The sequence below is a fragment of the Uloborus diversus genome, chromosome 1 (genome assembly GCF_026930045.1).
Source record: "Uloborus diversus isolate 005 chromosome 1, Udiv.v.3.1, whole genome shotgun sequence".
Taxonomy (NCBI): Eukaryota; Metazoa; Arthropoda; class Arachnida; order Araneae; family Uloboridae; genus Uloborus; species Uloborus diversus.
Window position 1 is genome coordinate 126,575,169 of NC_072731.1, and position 20,526 is coordinate 126,595,694.

Genomic DNA, 20,526 nt, shown 5'->3' on the forward strand with positions numbered 1-20,526 from the left:
AGTGATGTGAAAAAGGTATTAACGTTTCGATCGCACACTAATGTTATTTACTGGTCTTAACAAAAATGAGTGAGTGTGGATTTACCTGGTTCTTGGTTTTTGCATAAAGGACTGCCCAAGTAGGAAATTGTGTATTACAGATTTAAGGTGGTCCGAGACACATTTTCAAAAAAATGGCATTAAACTATTTAGAGTTACGAAATTTTTTTCACTGATTCACCATCAGTTTGATTCGCAAAATCATAACATAAATATTTTTAAAAAAATATTTAAATTTAGTTATTGTTTTCTTTAAAAAATGGGGTCTCTTTAAATTGCTAAAACTCAAAATATTCTAGGTCAATTTTCAAATTTTTTTCAAAAAACTAAGAAAAAAATGCCCAGAGAGAACTAGTGTTTCCTTCAAATTAAAAAAGGGGCAGTGGCCTTTCAGATAAAAGGTAGAAAAGGGTAGAGAAGTTTTGTTGAATAAAAAAGGTGCTTCTTTTACTTTTTGGTATACTAGGTACATACAAAGTTCAAGTGTTTTCGATAGTAATTATTTTCAAAATATTAAAAAGCTTTTTGATGTTTAGTTTAAAGGTAATGCAAAAAACATTCAGATATATTCTAATCAGATTCTTGTAGATAAATGATTGAAACGAAAGAATGACGTTTCAAGGACACGGGTCGACGGTTAGCTTAAAAGCGGAAGGGCACGGTGCCCTTTTAAAAAATCTTGGGGGAAACCTTTCTCTTTTCCTTTCAATGTTTCCAAACATATTATAAGATTATATTTTTAAAATTTCAATGTCGGAAAATTTCGAAGGAGAGTCGCCAGATTCCCTATAGTAACGAAATGTAGTTTAAAATTGGGTCAAGTATACTTCAGTTTTTTAAATGCTTCCAAATGAAATCACTGACCCTCCTATTCTCTCAAACGTGGCCAAAGTTTTGTGTTTTTTAATAGTTCAAACTCTAAACGTTTTTGTACAGAGCTCCCTATGCTGTTCCATTAATTTTACTAAGGGTAGCCTTAAATTGTATTTCTAAAACTTCCCATTTCGGAGAATTTCTGGGGAGAGCCCCGGACATTCTATTTTAAACAAAGGTAGACTAGAATGGATTTCAATTTTGAAAAAAAAAATGTTAAGAAAACAAAATTGTGGAGGAACCCCTTGTTTTCCCTCTCCTTTAACGCTACCGAAAATTGTAAAATTGCGTTTCTTGACATCAACTTTGAAAATATCGCTTGGAAGGGAACTAGAACCCTGTGTCCTGATTCTTTTCTTAGGCCTATATAGATCAACCAATTTCAAAAAATTTCCGGGGGGATTTACCTGGTTCCTCATCTCTTTCCTCGTGTCCTTCCTATGTTGTCAGTACAGAAGCCTAAAGATGTGCCTTTTCAGGCTTGTAACCATAAGTATCCTTTCAAGGCACATAAAAAATGTGTCAGTGTTAGCTATATTTTAAGCTTCACAATTTTCTATTTTAGAACTTTAAATCTTGATTTAGGAACTTAAAAAAAAGGAACTAGTGGTAGTTTAATGTCTTAGCTCCACTAATTTACAGAAGTGGGCCAAAATATTCTTTTGCCGACTGGGCCAAAGTCAGCCAGTCCGCCCCCCCCCCATATATATATATATATATATATATATATATATATATATATATATATATATATATATATATATATATATATATATATATATGTGTGTGTGTGTGTGTGTGTGTATATCTTCTGTGCGGACGTTTGTCACCATAAGGCTTTTAAATGGCTGGAGCGATTTTGATCAAATTTTTTGTGTGTAATTAAGTTGTGGCAAGCATGATTTCGAAGCGCGATGGATCGAATCGGAAACGTTTTTGTTAATTAATTAGTTTAAACATTGGATGGTTATAACTCCCAAATGATTAATATTTATTTTAGCCTATTGTTGAGCGAGAACTGAAATAAATATTTAACCCGTTGCCAAGGGACAATAAGAAAGCCAGCTCTGCTTTTAATAATGAAATTTCCTACAGTGATATGTCAATTGGGAATAGATAAAACGAGAAAGAGAGAGTGAAGCCTTCATTTCTCTTGAAAGCAACGATTTTAGGTCCCGTGAAGTAAAGTACAACAGGTTCACGCAAAACGTGTGTTCTGTCGTCGTTGTTGAACCATGTGACCGGATCGGTGCTTTAGGTTTTCCTAACCAAATGATCAGAATGTACCGTACCAAGCAACATTTGTTTCTCGGCGCAAATCCATCTGAGTTTTGGAACCAATATCAAGAATACTTTGAGGATTATCAAATTAATCAGTACGTTATTAAAAGAAAAGATGATGGAATTTAAAGACGAAACAAATATTATTTTCGTCCAGATAAATTACAACAGGGTAGTTCTGTGCACAAAAGATGAGTGCAGTGGAAGATCTTTATCTTTGGTGGAAAGAACAAATTAGCCAATAATATATGAAGCTTAAAAAGGGGTTTTCGTTCAAAAGATCGGACCGCTAATCCGTCGGAGTTGACTTCTCTCAATTATCGGCTGAATTATAGTAACGTGGTGGAGTGGCGACTTTGGCTATAAACAATAGAGTTCCGTGATCATTTGTTTACATTTTAAAGCTACTGTTAATGTAATTTATTGTATTTTTTGTTTATTTGGCGAAATATTTCAAATAGCAAATAATTGTTTTTCGTTTTTAAAGAGTTTTTAGTCATTTTAGTTGAAGAATGTGTTTATTTTACATCGGGAGAGGGGGGGAGGGATGAGTGAATTTTACTTATTCAGAGAACTGTTTTTACCTTTGTGATTTTTCTAAACGATATTATTTCGATTGTTTTATCCTTTTTCATATGGGGGATGTTGCAGCGGGATTTCATGTTTGCTCTAGATGGGTAGTTAGATTTTTATACTTAATATCTGAGGACGCTTTTTATCCTTTGGATATGGCTGAAGGAACAAACCATCAAGTACGGGAGAAAAAATAGTTAATGAAACATTTGCTCAGTGGGCATTAGATAAATCAAGTTGTAATAAATATACGCATTCTGACACCACAGCAGCTTAAAACATTTTTTTTTACTTATTTTTTTTCAACAGAGCGGTTCAAACGCTTGATAGTTTGTTGATTCTTTTTATATTTTCAATTTACAAAGTTTGAACAGAACAACGTCTGTCGGGTCCTCTAGTATATATATATATATATATATATATATATATGTATGTTTTTTTCAAAAGAATTTCTGACCTGTAATACAGTCCATCAAGGATGTAAACCTGGACCTCATTTTTCACTTGCGATTTAAAACAACGATGTTTGATTGCGGTTTTTTATTTGAAAAATTATTTTTTCTCGTAAGACGATATGCATTATATGGAGTTATGTGTTTAATTTTTCTTTTCTATAACGTTTTGAAAAATAATTCTGTTTTTAAATTTTATTCAAAACGCCAAATTCAAAAATTTTTGATTTTTTAAAAATTATTTATCAACATTATTGAGTACTGCATTCACTTCAAAGAAGAGCTAACACTTTTGAGTTTAACGTTTTAGCAAAAGGTATTTGAAGAAGTAAGGTTTTTCGGGAACTATATGTAAAGTTAGATTTGAAAGTTCAACATTTGATTTTGCAGCAAGCGGACACTTTCAATTTAGTCATACAGCCCCATTTGTATTTTTTGTAGCCGCTTCATCCAGAAATTGAACTTTTTATGAAAACAAGAACGCAGTCTTAGGCCGATTTTCCGGTCGAAACCTTTTTCTGCACGCAACCTTTTTCAGCATAGCGAATGAGATACGTTCAGTATATAATTAACGTTCAGTGGAAAGATACGTTTAGTGTAGTGCCTTCTCGAGTTTTTTTTTTTTAAATGAAAATACTGAATGAAGTTGAAACAAAAAATGAAAATGTGACTATATGTCTGAATTAAGAGTGTCGTCTGGCCACTTGCTGCTAAGTAAAAGTTTGAAGAAATTACCTGTGAAGAGCTTGCACATAAGGTGATGTACTATTAATCTGTGCATTGATTTTTGTTCCCATCGCAGTTTCTAAAAAAGGAAATGTAAACAATGATAAACATATATCAGGGAAAACCAGTCATAAAGATACGGTCTTTGAAAATGTAGACCACATTGAATAAATAAAAAATTACACATTAATGTATGGCCAAAAAAGTCAAGGAAAGTGCTTGTGTTGGTACAAGGTCTGAAGAAGATAATGAGTAATGGAATGAAAGTCATTGAATAAAACTCGCACAAAAGAATCACTTATAGAATACATTGACTTATGTTACATTAAATGTTCAATACTTTCACTAGGAGAAGCGACGCAAAAGTTGATTCTGCCTGTAGCACACTAATGAACAGAACCATTATTAATATTTTAGTACAGTTTCCTGTCATGAGTTGGATTATTTCTCATTCTTTCTGAAGTTACTAATTCCCGTTTTATCTTGTACTTATGCATGTGAGCATCGGTTAAAAAACAATAGAGGCAGTGATAAGCAAAGAGATGAAAGCGCTGAAACTAAAAATTTGGATATAATCAATACAAGTGGTAGGCTAAACTCTCCTCTGCGTTAGTGCAAAAGATGGTACTAATAGCTGTGATGTGTGCTGGTATTCAGCATATTTTAGAAAAAAATTAAATTAAACCTTACCCAAGATCTGAGCTTTAAACGCGACTTATTCGAAACTTTAAAAAGACAATTTACATCCCTTTGCTTCTCGCTTTCTCAATTCAGCATGAGTTAAAAGTTCCTGCTCCTACTAATATTTTGTACGTTACTCTAACACTCATCAGAATTCGAACTTTTTTTTCTCCTAAATAACTCAAAATCTGTACTAAAGATTGACTCCGGTGATATCATTATTCAGAATGCATTTCACTATAACATTTCACATTCTAATTTCGAATGTCACAACCATTTGATCAACAGAAGAAATCATAGATATAATCAGAGATGCGCACTTACCACATATGATGTCCAAAGTGCAAAGGGATATAAGTGGTGCAGCATTGACCCATTGTTTCGTCTCCATAGCTTCTGCGAGTTTTTTAGCCAGGATCTTTGCCTGCTCATTGAAGACTGGAATGAACTCATCTAAAATTCGGAAATGGAACGCAGGAGTGAGGAGTTTTCTCCTGTAACGCCATTTTTCTTTGGTGCTGTGAAAAGGAATACAAAATAGAATAACGTTTAAGTCTAACTGTATTTTTGAGGTAATTTGTATCGATGTGTTTCATCTGAAGTTCACAAATAAAAATAGTTTCAACCATATTAATTGATATTCACGCTTTACCATATATTATTTAATTTATCAAACGCACAGCATGAGAAACTCTAGTGTTACTAAACAAACTTTTGTTCTATTTTATTTGTAAAGCGAAGCATTAACATTCATTGCTTTTTACGAACCGTTTGTTCAATTAATACTACTAAGTAATAGAAATATACCTTGTAAGAAGTCCTTCTTTCAACATAGGAGTCACAAATTCATACTCAAAACCTTTTCCCAAGATCTCGTTACTGTTCAAAATTGGCTGTAATTAAAAGCACATTATTAGCATTAAATAAGAATACTGTTACAATAAGTATCGCACACACACACACAAAATATAAAATAGTTTTGCTTAGTTTAATACTGTTTGACGCTCGAATAGGAACTTCGACAGGTTATACTGCGCTAACTACAGTGCTGGCAATATTATTCGACTAAAGAGTTGTTTTTTTTTTTTTTTTGTCTTTGTACATTATTTGTACTAAAATACTATTTATTTTACTGTTAAAGTACAGTACATACTGTACACTGATTATTACGTTATTTTAGCACAATTTAATGCTTGCAGGTGGCAGCACTGTGTGCTTTGTTTATGTTCTTTGTTTATCTACCCACCAGGAACAATCAGCTTAAACAGTTCACTAGTTTTTTTATTAGTGTGCTCTGTTATATTTGAAGTTAGTTTTAGGTAATTAGTGAGTGTGTATGTGGGTATATATAATAGTATTCAAAATACCTCCTTTTTAAAAAAAGTTAAGAAATGGTGTAAACCTTGTAAAAAATATGCCAAAAATACATAAAATGCTCATCAAGAACAAGGTAATGCATACTAAATATTAGATAATTATTTCACTATTCGTTAATGTGTCTATAGTTACGTAATCAATGAAGAATTGTCTTTTAAAACAGTCTTAGTCTAATAATTTGGCCAGCACTGTAGACAAATTTTATTTCATGCAAGACTTGTTTTCGATGGAACGCACTTTGAGAAAAAGCTCCTCGTTACTTTTCATCGAGTTACTTTCCCCATATTTTTGAAACAAAAATTTGAAAAAAATTTCTTGCGGGAAAAAAAAATTAGGATTAGACACCGAGTTACAGCAATATTTTCATCTTTTCTCGAAGCAGCTACTACAACGGTGGCTTTAGAAACCTTGGCTTTCTGACTCCCAGCCAGCTGCATTACCTGGGCCAAGAGTTGAACACTAGAGGGTAGAAATATGTATTCTCAAACAAACGTTTCTACAATTAGAAGAATCAGAAACTTTTATTTACATATCTTTTACTTGGATGCGTGTTCACATCGTGCCAAAAAATTAAAAACATCTAACACTAAACTACAAATAAATAAAAATGGGGAATGATCTTTCTCTTTGACAAAGTGCTTTTATGAGGTTTTTCCGTCACTTTAAAGACTGTCAACAGATGAACAAGGGAATTTTTCCTTCTTTGTGAAGAGAGATGCACTTGGAACTGATGCACCTGGAGACAGCAAAAAATGTTGAATTTTTTTATGTGTTTTGAAACTATCAGGAATGAAAAATTTGGAGTAGGAAGAACTTGACAAATGCGAGTGCCTAATGGTCATCAACAAAACTAGAAGATGTCATGAAACAAGCATTATTCTCTTTGTAAATATCACTGTTACATTAGTTAATTTAGTTTCAAATTAAGGGATAAAAAATGGGGGGGGGGGGGGGAACGGTGTCTTCATTACGGTGTATAAACGTTATCATGGGTAGCGCCGATTTGCTTTTTCAGTTTTGAAGCTGAATTGACAGATAACTTGATAACAGTTTTAAGATTTGAAATTTTTTTTTTTTTTTTGAATTATCACGTTGTTATCTACATAAATACACAGTGATAATATTAACATGAATGCTGAGTAAATGCAACGTTTTTATGTACCACCGGCTGGAAACCAAACTCTGCTTCAAACAAGACGACAGTTGTGATTTACATGAATCGAACCAAAATTATGGTAGATGTGTCATCTAAATTTCTGAATTTATCTTAATTAAGTAATTTTAGAGGCTTTAGAAAAATACTACGGTAGTTGGTAATATAAATACATCTACCATAGATTAGTTTTTGCGTGTGTGTGTGTATGTTGTGTTGCATTCGTAAAAGCTGTAGTTTTCTGATACCTAATAAAATTGTAGAGCTAAATTAATAAACTCTACTAACTTTTAATTATCTGGTTAATCCATATGTGTTTTAAACAAGAGGAACATATAAATTGCATTTACCTCTACTGTTTCCGCTTTGTAGAGGATTAAAATCTTCTTTAAGCCTCCCCAAAATAGCCACATTCCTTCCTTTCGAAACACATAGGAATAGCCACATATAACCTGGAAAAACACTGAGGGAAAGATACATTAACTTAACTAGTCAAGCATTTCTTTTAACTGTATAATTGCTAGAAAAGTATATTTACTTAAAACTCATAACACATTTCTGTCAATTACATGAATTAAATAACAGTTGTGTGAGTTCGCTTAAAGCTAACAAAACATTTCAATTTACTAAACAGAAGCAACAATAACAATGGAGTCGTTTCCAAAATTTTAAAAGTATTTTTTTCTGAAAGAGCATGTTTAAAAACATAGGATCTGACCAATTTTTAAATATTATTTAATTTTATTTATTTAAGTATAATGTTTAAAAAAAAATACTTAAATCGGTGCGATTTTATTGTTTACGTTTCTGTCGTGGGACATCACAAATGATGAAATGCCATTCAGTGTAGCTATTCAGAAAGCAAAATATTTAATTCGCATCTTTATTTACGTGTATTGGCAACGATATGGTTGATAGCAAGCGTAGAGCGCAATATTTAATTCGCTTCTTGATTATCATAATGTGGAAACGTGGTAGAAAGATGGGTCAAATTGCATCATGTGTGACGCCATAAAGACTACGCCTTGTTTTCAAAATCAGACATTTAAAAAAAATAATTAAAAAATAACTGTTTGGAAAATGAAAGTATTTTCTGGGTACATATTATTGTTTTTACTCATTCTATCAATTTCTGTGACTAAAAGTAGTACTTTTGACTGAAGGAAACAACCCCATTGTGTTATTGTTTCGTGTTTAATATGAGTATTTTTTTTTTAAATTTCTTATATCTTTTTCTCAACCATTTTGTTCATTATATTTTTATGGATTCTTGTAGAACATTATTTTTTTTTTTCTGTTTATGTAAAGGTATTCGCAACTCCAATTTCATGTGTTTATGAAACTGCTTCCTTACAGCAACGAAACGCGAGTAACTTATCTTCATTGCATATTTTTGAATTTTTGAACAAGTAAGCATTGCATTTAATATTTAATAATTTCTGATTTCTTATTTTTTCTACGATTATTAAAATCTCAGTTTTAATATTTGTAAAGTTAGCATTAATATTTTAATGTTCTTATTTTCTTAAATTTTTATTGGAATACTTTTCTGGTAATTGAATCCATATTGATGAAAATAGGGGAAAATATACGTAGAGATGTAACTAGAAACTTTTCAAAGTCTGAAAACCCTCCACGACTTTTTAAGCGGAGTGAAATTCACTTTAAAGGAATGAAATATAAGAAAACAACAATAACCACTATAGTTATATCAACTCCATAAAAGTACTTATTTCTAAGCGTAAAATGGAAAATGAGAGAGGCTTTAAAATTTGATTTTTAACATTCAGACCGTTTGGTATTTATGTTTAAAACTGTCCCTCAACCTTTTCACGGTGGTAATTTTTTCCCCGATTCTTAATGCATAGGATTATTGAGATATTAAAAAATTTTCTTAACGCACGTGACTAAAAGTAGTACTTTTGACTGAAGGAAACAACCCCATTGTGTTATTGTTTCGTGTTTAATATGAGTATTTTTTTTTTAAATTTCTTATATCTTTTTCTCAACCATTTTGTTCATTATATTTTTATGGATTCTTGTAGAACATTATTTTTTTTTTTCTGTTTATGTAAAGGTATTCGCAACTCCAATTTCATGTGTTTATGAAACTGCTTCCTTACAGCAACGAAACGCGAGTAACTTATCTTCATTGCATATTTTTGAATTTTTGAACAAGTAAGCATTGCATTTAATATTTAATAATTTCTGATTTCTTATTTTTTCTACGATTATTAAAATCTCAGTTTTAATATTTGTAAAGTTAGCATTAATATTTTAATGTTCTTATTTTCTTAAATTTTTATTGGAATACTTTTCTGGTAATTGAATCCATATTGATGAAAATAGGGGAAAATATACGTAGAGATGTAACTAGAAACTTTTCAAAGTCTGAAAACCCTCCACGACTTTTTAAGCGGAGTGAAATTCACTTTAAAGGAATGAAATATAAGAAAACAACAATAACCACTATAGTTATATCAACTCCATAAAAGTACTTATTTCTAAGCGTAAAATGGAAAATGAGAGAGGCTTTAAAATTTGATTTTTAACATTCAGACCGTTTGGTATTTATGTTTAAAACTGTCCCTCAACCTTTTCACGGTGGTAATTTTTTCCCCGATTCTTAATGCATAGGATTATTGAGATATTAAAAAATTTTCTTAACGCACGTGTGCAATTTTGTTTGGTTCTCAAGAACGACGGGAGTTTTTCCTTTAAAGACAGAAAAAAAAACATTTTACTTTATGAAAAGTAACAAATATCAATAAGGGACAAATAATCATAATTCAAATCAAGAAAAATACGTAATTATCCTTGAAAATACAACTTATTGTAAAAACCCATGAAAACTTTTTCGAATAACACATACAATGCATAGAGAAACAGGAAACTAGCCATTCATAACAAAAATTCATTTGTCGATTTTCAAAAATAAGGATACACATAGCAGAGCTGTAAATGAATGAGGTTATTTAAATGAAGAAAAGTCACAGAAAAACATTGAATATATTTGAATCGAAGACATAGAAAAGGGTAAAAATCACGTGTTAAGCAAGAACAACCATCTCATGAATAATAGTACTTCTAGAAGGATGTAAATTTTAACTGGAATGATGTTTTTTCTTTATATTTTTTTAAACAGAAATAAAATAGAGGGTCAATACTTTACTCTAGCCTTCTGTAAAATTGTCCTTAGCAGTTTTCTATAAATTTGCTAAAGTGGTATCTCCTGTAAATTAACTCAACAACTGATTAACAAAAAATAAGTAAATAAATAAATAAATTGTCATAATTGAAACTTTTTTATTTTTACTACCAACGACGTTTTGTCCAATTTTTATGAAGTTAACTTGCTTTTTTAAAACTGCGGACGAAAATCTGTTTCTATACATATATATCCATTTCTCCTCGTGCAGTTTAACAAACTCTTATTTTTACTGGACTTGTATGCAATAGCAATCGCGTACAAAGAAATAATAATTAAGGTAAACACACCAGTGGTAGCCAGTGCTTTATGATGCTTCAGTTGTAGCCATTTAAAAGTTTATACTTTAAAAAATAGGATTAAAGCACTGGCACTATAAAGCACTGGCCACTACTGGGGTGTTTACCATATAGTAAGAAAATATTACAAGAACGGTTTTTTAAAAAAAAAATAAAATAAAAGATTAATAGGAGGGTTGAACATAATGAAAATATAAAGGAATAATTCTAAGAACTAGTTTTTTAATGCATTGTCAGTCAACAAATTTAGAACGTTTTCATGGAAAAAATTTTGTGTGTGTGTGTGTGTGTGTTTTTTTTTTTTTACTGTTTTGCATTAAACAAATAAAATTTTTTTTTCAGTTTAAAATTTCTAAAAAAAACTGCGCTTCGACATTGCTTTTTTTTTTACTAAAAGCTCCCTCCCTCCCCCTTTTTTTTGCTTTTCTTTTTTTTTTTTTTTGCTAAGAAATCGTGTTACTCAGAGCAGTTATTCAATCTGACACTGTCTATTGAGGTGGGCCGAAATAAGCCGAAAAAATTTTTTTTCGAAATCAATTTTTGGATAGCACGCAAAAGTTGCGTGATGAGCTAATTAGCACTCACAAAAAATTTCTTGGATATTAAAAAATATCTAGCCGGCGCTATTTGACACTAAAAAACCGAAAAAAATGAGAAAAATGAATTTTTGTCAAATTTTTTTTAAAAAAACTAAATTCCAAATATTTTGCCGGAATGCACCGAAAATGTTATATAATGAGCTAGTTCGAGCCCATAAAATGTTTCATTGATTTTAATGAGCATTTAACCGCTCCTTTCGGACATCAAAAAATTGGAGAAAAACGAAAAAATATTTAATTTTTTTAAAAACCATTGTGAAAATTATTTTTCAAAATTAAATCATAGACTAATTAATTAAATAGCACTATTAATCATAGTAATTATTATCACGCAATAATATCATACATTTTCTAGAATTACAAATAAAGATATTAAAATTTTGAAAAAGAAATCTTCAAATTTGATTTATAATACCTCATGCATAATGAATATTATTTTTTGGAATAATATTGTCCCTTGTTATCAAATGATGGAAGCTCTTTCCTAGCTTGAAGTTTGGCACGAATGTATCCATCTTGTGCAGTTTCACCACGAACTTATATTGCAGCTTCGGTTATTAGTTTCACACAACGTTTCACAGCTTCCGTGTGACAGGGAAATTTCTCGAAACAGCTGTAAGCTGTTCTTTGGACATTTCTTTCAATTGTTGGTCTTTTAGATGCATTGTAAGAGGTGGCTCTGTTGCAACACAGTTTGCACAATGAACTAAATCAACATAATCAATGGCTTCAAAATTGAGTTTAGGACGCTTAAGAAATCGTAACCACCCGAGCTCTTCGTCTTCTTATTTCTAGAGTTCAGAATGCACCTAACAGCTAATTCCCCGAATGTATTTTCTTGAGTCAAACAACATTGTCAACAGTAGCTGTTCAGGATGAGCGAAATATGCATTATTTGTTACCTTATCCACTTTTCCAACAGCCATTTTCTTACTGTCCTTTGATCAATTAGAAATTGTTTTTCTCTATCAGGGACTTTTGCTTTTTTTCTGCAATTACAGGAATATAAATCTGCGCATTTGCAGGCACAAACGTCAAACAAAGTCGTAGCCTCTGCTTTAAATTTGCCCGGCTTTGATTGTAAAAGTTGCGTCTTTATATTTTTAGCATTTTTTGTTGCGCTATTATATTTAGAATAATAAGATGAAATCATGGCAATCACTCTTCTTATCGAAACAAGGGGAAGGGAAGCACGCCCCCTAATATCAATAACTTATTTTTCAACTACAGCGGCCACACTTGCTGAAGATGGTTGCTTACTTACTTCTCCCTTTATTTGCATCTTAGTGATTTGATAACATCTGATAATGTCCTCATAAGTTGGAAGAAATCAAGCATCGGGAGGAGATAAATCTCTTACAGATCCAAATAGAAGACTACTTGTGCTTGCTCCCGTTACTTTCTTTTTCGCGGGTTTCTACATAACAGTCGTGTTGTATACCAAAACAAAGATAATACAAATACAAAAGTGACGACCAGCAACAGGCTCTAGGCCCTCTTAAAACTATCTACTCCCTTGCTCATTACCACCTCTTCCGGTAAACTGTTCCAAGGTTCCACTACCCTGCTAAAATAATAATTTTTCCTAACATCCATGTTAGCCTGAGATTTAAATAGCTTAAAACAATGACCCCTTGTCCTGCTTTCAGTGCTAAACTTCAGCCCCGTAACATCTTTCATGCAATGACATTCGAAATGTCCGGCTCCCGTTTAAAAAACTTCAGAGGATTCACATTTTTTTAATACTCAAGGGCTCTATTTGTCAAACATATATAAATAGTTATAACATAATCTTAGGAATAATAGAAGCAGTTGAGCGCCGTTTATTATCCAGGAGAAACAATTGGAACCGAAGAGTAAAAAATTAGCATCTTATGTAACTATTTTTTATTTGAGTGTGTGCACTTTTTAAAATTGGCGAAATGTCGCATAAAATTGAATTGAATTTTCACTGTTTTTTCTAAAAAACGTATTGCGTAAAATTTCAGTATTTACTTATTTTGAAACTACTTTAATTTTTTTTTTTTTTTCATTTTTCCCATGTGTCAGTCTTAAAGGAGCGTAGCTAAATATTCTACGAAATGTATAAAAATCTTTGAGGATTTCAACTAATTCACTGACAGATACTTATAATGTTTGCTGAAACTAGCTTCAAACTTTTATTTTTAACCCCTCCCCCCATTTTTTTTTTTTTTTTTTTTTTTGAAAAAAGTGCATTTTTGCCCTTTTTTTCAGTTTTTCAAGGTCAAATAGCGCCGGCTAAATATTAAACAAATTTAGCGAAATTTTTTATGGGTAATAACGGGTCCATATAGCAACTTTCCGCACTATCCAAAAACAGATTTCCAAAAAAAGTTTTTTCGGCTCACCCTACTGTCTATCTCCAATGTGCAAAAGTTGCAATACTGTCGAAGTGGCAGATCTCATTAGTTATTTATCTTTTAAAGTGAATATAAAATTAATAATGCTAATAATACAAATTGATAAAAGGGGAATGGGGCTGACGCTCACCGCAGGAACATCCCCGGTAAAACGTACCACGCGTTCTACGGCCTTTGTATGACGCATCCAAGGGCTTTAAGCTAAAAAGTGGTGTTAGGTGGAAAATACTTCTAACCATAAAAATTCAGAAATTTTTTTAACAGTGTATCGTTTGTAACAGAAACTTACAGTTCCATTTAATGGACTGAAAAAAGTTTAAATTAGAACTTTTAAAAGAGAGAGAGAGAAACATGGACTTACAGGCTCTCTTGCTCGCAGCATTATTTCTGAAAATGCTGATAAGCGGAATAACATTGGTGATGATACCATTCACTTTGGGACCCGGGATCCGCTTTCGGGGCTCCTTCTGTCTCAGTCTGGAGCTGTAGATGTAAAGACTAAGGACGAGGGACACGAACAACAGTGAAAAGTTAGTAACGGAAACGGAGGAACCGCTGAGGGAAAACACATCTTCGAATCGCTCCGTGAAGATCGACTGGAAGGTAGACATTTTGTGTCCTGACAGCCGATGAGACTGCAGTCAAGAAATCTCGAAGAAGAAGAGTTAACGCTCACTTTAAAGGTGAGTTGCATCAATCCTCATCTTTGAACTCCTTGAGAAAAGGTTTTTCAGATTCCCACTAAAAAAAAAAAAAAAAAAATTGCTTTTATTTGTCATAAAGTTTTCCGATTCAGTTGAAACAAGTAATTGCAATAATAATGATAATATTATTACTATTAATAATATACCTACAACAATGATTCTACTAACCCAGTAGAACTCGCGTGCTGAACAGCACACTAAAGGTCGCGCGGCGTGACTGTATGAATCCATCTATTTATGTTTGGTTAATGCAATTTATACATGAACATTGTAACAAAAGTTCATTGCTAATTTGTAAACAGAAATTGGATATAAAAAGCAATTTAGGAGACTTTAAGTTGATTACTGCAACACATTACTTACATTTCAGAAATACTTAATATATTTCAAAAAAAAAAAAAAAGAAAGAAAAAAATAAAGAAAAAGACACATAGTACATACTTATATTAAATTTCACATTCATTTATCACAGACATAATTGGAATGAACCTTGAAAGTAAATTGTTTACATTTAACTCAAGAGATTTTTTTTTTTCTATTTGGTCCCCAGTTAGATTTGCCCTTCTATTACAGATTTGCTTCCAAAAAATGAATGCGTTTTTTCAACAATTGAAAAACGCTAACTACCGGGAGGTGTTCTTGAAAGAAAACATCAGAAACTAAGCTACTGAAGTTCGGGCTCAAATCTGTTGAATTGCACAGTCGAAAATAGAAGAATTTAAGTTACTGGGGCGACTTAGGGCCCCGTGAGAGTTCTCTTGGGTTAATATTAATATAACAGTAACAATAATATCAAGATTACGCAATAACAATCCTTACTGATATTATTATAAAGACGAGAGTGAGTATGTTGCGTTTTCAGGTGCTAGGGTGGTCAAGAAGGACGTGCGTCACGTAATCTCCGTTCTTTATATACTTTGGCGTGGAGCAATTTAGATAACCCGCGTGGCACACCGGGCACCATCTGACGAGGATCGGGATTTTAAGAGAAATGCTTACTTTAAGAAGTGTTGATCTAATTCGAACGGGAATTCTTAAGAATTGCGGCTGTTGACTTCCCTTCTACTCCTATACGTATTCCTGATGTATATTGTGTATGGTATTTTTCTTTTGTAACTATTTAACCTCTGCCTTTGTTGTCCCTTTACCAGGACAGTCGAAATCTACATAAACGCAAACGAAGCGACGGTTAAAAGCTAGAATAATATTATTAGTAATAATAAGACTAGCTTACCTGTGAGAAACATTCGAGCTCGAAATTTGCTATTACTCTAACATTAAAAAACGTTTTCATGAGTGGTGGGTAAATCCACGATGTTATGTAAAGTATTTAGGGTAGTATTCATCATAAAATGAGTGCATTTAAAACTATCCGATCGGTCTCCGCCTGTAGAGGGACTTGCACCCAGTACCTTTTTATTTAAAAACTTAACGCTCTACCGACTGCCCTACTCGAACTCCCCCAATCGAGATGCGAAACATACACTATATGACCAAAAGCAATGGAACACTTTCAAAAATTCATATTTTTCCGTATTTCTCAAGAAATAAGACACCAATTGCATTGTAACTTTTGACACGTAACAAATATGCTCCAGCTGTCAGTTTCCAATAAAAATTATATCTCCCTTGCGTTTCAGGGATCAGTAACAAATTGAGGGAAACAAAAATGTTTTTTGGTCATCATTCATCGTAAATAGCTCAGAGTAAGCTGTAAATTTCAAACATTAGTTAGCTTACTATGTTCAATCATTTTTCACTTTTGAGGAGGTATCACTGATATTCTAGAAACAATAAGCATTTCTTTCAAATTCACAAATTTTATTTGAAGGTTTTCAGAAAATTTGACGGTTTACATGAGAAGCATAATACTAAAATTTAAAATGTTAAAAATTGGATGTTTAAAGCAATTAATTTATCACTGCGCATGGGCGAAATATAGCAATTTATAACTTTCATCATCTAATACCCAACTAGATTCCTCAAGTCATAAAAAAATTCCAGTTCAATATGTTAAAAATTTAGAAAGTTTTCAGCAAACTAATGAGCCGAATTTGAATAGCTCTTGGATAGGCTACGAATCGTGAGTGATGGTTCGCAAATAAGCTGCTTTTATCATGGATCACACTGAACGATTGCAAGTAGATGTTACGAACTTGCGAAAGAGCCTTCATGGTTAGTCACCTATTTAAGAATTATTGAAATTCGGCACATTAGATCGATGATAACGTTCTGAATTTTTGAAACATTGAACTGGAATTTTTTAAGAGTTCAAGAAGTTAGTTGGATTTTAGATTAAGAAAGTTTTAAATTGCTATCTTTCGCACATGCGCAGTGAAAAGTTCATTGCTTTAAATGTCCATATGTTATCAAATTTTAAACATTTTAATTTCAAAGTTTAGTATTATGCTTCTCTTGTATGCTGTCAAGTTTTTTCTAAATTTCGTAAGCTTTGATGAAAACCTTTGCGCGTTGTAAACCAAAAACCTTCAAATAAAATTTGTAATTTTGAAAGAAATGCTTATATTTTCGCGAATATCAGTAACACTTTCTCAAAACTATGAAAAATGATTGTACATAGTAAGCTAACTAATTTCTAAAATATACAGCTTATTTTCAGCTACTAAGGATGAATAATGACCAAAAAACATTTTTGCTTTTCTCAATTTGTTACTGAACCTCGAAACGCAAGGGTGATATTATTTTTATTGCAAAATTACAGCTGGAGCATACTTTTTATGTGACAAAAGTTTCAAAGAAATTAGTCTCTTATTTTTTGAGAAATCCTTAAAAATGTGAATTTTTGAAAGTGTCTCAATACTTTTGATCATATAGTGTAAACAAATACAATAATTGCGCGTTCGTTATTAGTGATAATGACACAATAAGAACAGTAGTCATTAGTCATCTTGTGCCCCTTAGACAAATCCCACACGAACTTACCCTTTTAAGAGTTTTTTAAAATTTAAAAACCGGACCTACTTGGATATTTAAGTGCTTAAATTAAGTATTTTCGCCGAAACAAAGATCTTAGTCGATTAAAGATACATTTTAGCAGAAATACGATGAATGAACATTCTTTTGGAATTGTATACTACAGTCTGTTATAAACTGTTTTGAGCGTATATATTTTGCTAAATTCAATGCTCTGAGCACCGCTAATACAACATAATTCAAAACCTAATAAAAAGTACATTGAATGCTCTATAAATCGGAAAAAAGTTTTCAAAATTGCATTTCGTATCAGACTAGTATTTATAAACGAAATGTTTTCAATGGACCTTCGTTTTAAGTTTTCTATAAAAAGTAGCATAGACGATGAAATCTGTATTATGTTACATTTAAAATATACATACATATATATATATATATATATATTAAACATAAATTACATAAAAAATACAAAATACTCATATACTGAATAGACACTTAATATTTATCAAACTCAAGGGAGGAGGATCCCTTACTAGTAAGAAATTTTGGTAATTTTACAAACATAGTTGCGCTTTTAGATTCCCTGTCAAAATATAACTTTTTCTTACTAGTGTTCGGTTCTGTTAAAGTTACGAATGCATCCTTGATAAACCCATTTATTAAGATCTGATTATTATAATCACTTCAATAATCTTACCCTATGTTTTGTCAATTGTTTCAATACAAGTTTTTGTTGTTTTATATGTACTACATGACATCAACTTATTTACTGACTTATACGTTTTGTCTTGTAAAAATGCAACAAACATTAATGCTTATTAAAATAGTAATGTTATTTCGTATCGGCGTTCAGGTATTTTATAAGACAGTTAAAAAAAAGTTTCACGTTTAATAATGCATTTCCATAGCGAAGAACTGACGAGGCATTTTGAAATATCCAAACGCTGTTGTAGTTTTCATTCAAATTTCACTAGACAAAAAAAGTTAGCGTTTGAATGTTAACCTTAAAAATTGAAGCATAAGCTAAGTACAACAATAAATCAAGATTAAATTACCGATTTTAAATCCATAAATTCCTTATTCATTCCGTATTTAGTTGTCTGGAAGCATCATCATCTTTGCACGAGGCACAAAAACAGTAAACATGTAAACCCTTCCTGTCCAAACCACGAACAATATCACCAATTGCGATCCTCTGAGAAAGACATTCTAGCCACTTATCAACTCTTGCTTTCTAATCACCCCTTCTTCGAAACGGACACCGGTAGGCCCAGTTGGCATTTTTTTTCTTCGACCTCGGTGACCTTGAAGGTAATATCATTTATATTCGAGTGTTGTCGTCGGAAGTTTTTATTTTATTTTTATCCGCGCGATAAATAGCTGTTGACCATGAAAAGGTGGATGGAGCTAAAATGCTTCCAGGTATGTAGAGCATTGAGACTGGCCATTAAAGAAACTCATTGTTTGGTAGGAACTGTACGTTCTTTTAATTAGTGGATAGAAAAAGAAATCCTAATTTTCAAGGACACTATGAACAAAAATACGAGAAGCTCTTTTTAATCAGACTTAGGGATAAGAATATTTAAAATGCTCATTGTTGTGGATATGGACTAGCTATAGTAATGACAAAGTTATCAGTGACAGATAGAACAGTGTAAAGTTTTTTATTGTCCTTCGTATATTTTAAAAAAGAATTACGTTATATTTAAGGAAATGAAGCATGATTTCGTAACCATTACATTTTACGCTTAGATGTTGCTACAAGCAGAAACGTCTATGAGTAAGGGGAGAACAATTGCCTAACCAAACTTTTTCCGGAATGTTTTTCGAAAAGTAATCCAAACTCGATCTTTTTTTTTTTTTCAAATCCTAGTTCGGATCTGGAATTTTATCTTTCACCAATCAAAAGAAGTTAAAGATGTCAATAGCCAGAATAGATTTTAAACTTGTCGCGGCGTATAGATAGCCTGTCAAGGCATGAAGTTTTCCTGGGGTAAAAAAAGATTAAAATAATGGCTTAAAATGCCACTTTAACTGATCCATAAAAGCAAGGGAGTAGCCTTAAATTTGAGACTGGATTGCTTGTGAGAAAAAATTGACCCTTAGTAGACGATACGTGCTAATCTCAGATTTAAGGCTTTAGGCTAATCAATAATAAATTCTCAATCAAAAAGGATAAAATCAACTTTTTAGAATTGTACTTATTTAACTCCAGAAATGTTTTTAAAAAGCGCAATACGAGAATTATCTTTTGAACTTTTTGGTAAGTATATTTCTAACCGCGTAACAGTAGAGAAAATGTAATGCGTGCCCAATTAATATCATGTACGAAACCATCTTTTTATCCATTTTCTGAATTTATGCCTTTGGAATTTATTGTTTTGTCAACTAAAGGGTTCAGTTAACAGAAATATTTCCCTTATCTTCTGTAAATACGAGCCTTTGAGCTTGAACTCTTCTTCAGAAGATTCAGACACAGGGTTTCAATACAAAATGTTTCTTTTGCATTTTGTATGATGTTTTGAATGATGCTAAAGTTTTCTACCCTAATTCAGCAATGCCGTGAACTGTCGGTAATATGATATAAGACAGAGGTCCCGAATATCGCCCATGTTCCTAATATCGTTGAACGTAATGTCCTAATGAGTAGTGCCATGACATGGACAATGAAACCTGCTAAGCCGACTTACTAGCAACTGAAGCTAGTAAAACAGGAATCTCGAATATCGCCCATGCTTCTAATGTCGTTGAACGTATTGTCCTAATGAGTAATGCCATGATATAACCAATCTGCTAAGCCGACTTACTAGCAACTGAAGCTAACTGTAAAACAGGAATCTCGAATATCGCCCATGCTTCTAATGTCGTTGAACGTATTGTCCTAATGAGTAGTGCCATGATATGGACAATGAAAACCTGCTAAGTCGACTTACTAGCAACAGCAGCTTACTAAAACTTTAAATGCGGAACTGCGTCTCTTTTTTGCGCCGTGAATTTTCTTGGATTTTCTAGTGAACTGATTTATAAAAATACTCGATGTATTATCAACTAGTGGTACCTGCACGGCTTTGCCCGTAATAGAAAATTAAAAGGTCTTTTGGTTCGCTTGTATATTTACAAATAATGTATCGTGAATTTTCTCGCCAATTAGCTTGTACCCATGTTACGGTTCCACCTTATGATAATTTCGTAATTTACTCGTCCATGTTATGATAATTTTGTTCTTAAAATTGGAATAGAAAAAGA

General features: G+C 32.1%; 1 protein-coding gene across 1 annotated transcript in view; it reads right to left on the reverse strand.

Moving 5' to 3' along the window:
• Positions 1-18,487, reverse strand: part of LOC129221152 (cytochrome P450 4c3-like) — a 56,168-nt gene extending 37,681 nt beyond the window's left edge. The window contains exons 1-6 of the mRNA XM_054855602.1: positions 18,336-18,487; positions 14,004-14,383; positions 7,506-7,618; positions 5,433-5,518; positions 4,950-5,143; positions 3,954-4,023 (exon numbers count right to left, since the gene is read on the reverse strand). Of these exons, the coding sequence (XP_054711577.1) occupies positions 3,954-4,023; positions 4,950-5,143; positions 5,433-5,518; positions 7,506-7,618; positions 14,004-14,253 (713 nt within the window). The 5' untranslated portion in view covers positions 14,254-14,383; positions 18,336-18,487. The remainder of the gene's footprint in view (positions 1-3,953; positions 4,024-4,949; positions 5,144-5,432; positions 5,519-7,505; positions 7,619-14,003; positions 14,384-18,335) is intronic.
• Positions 18,488-20,526: the final 2,039 nt, after the last annotated feature.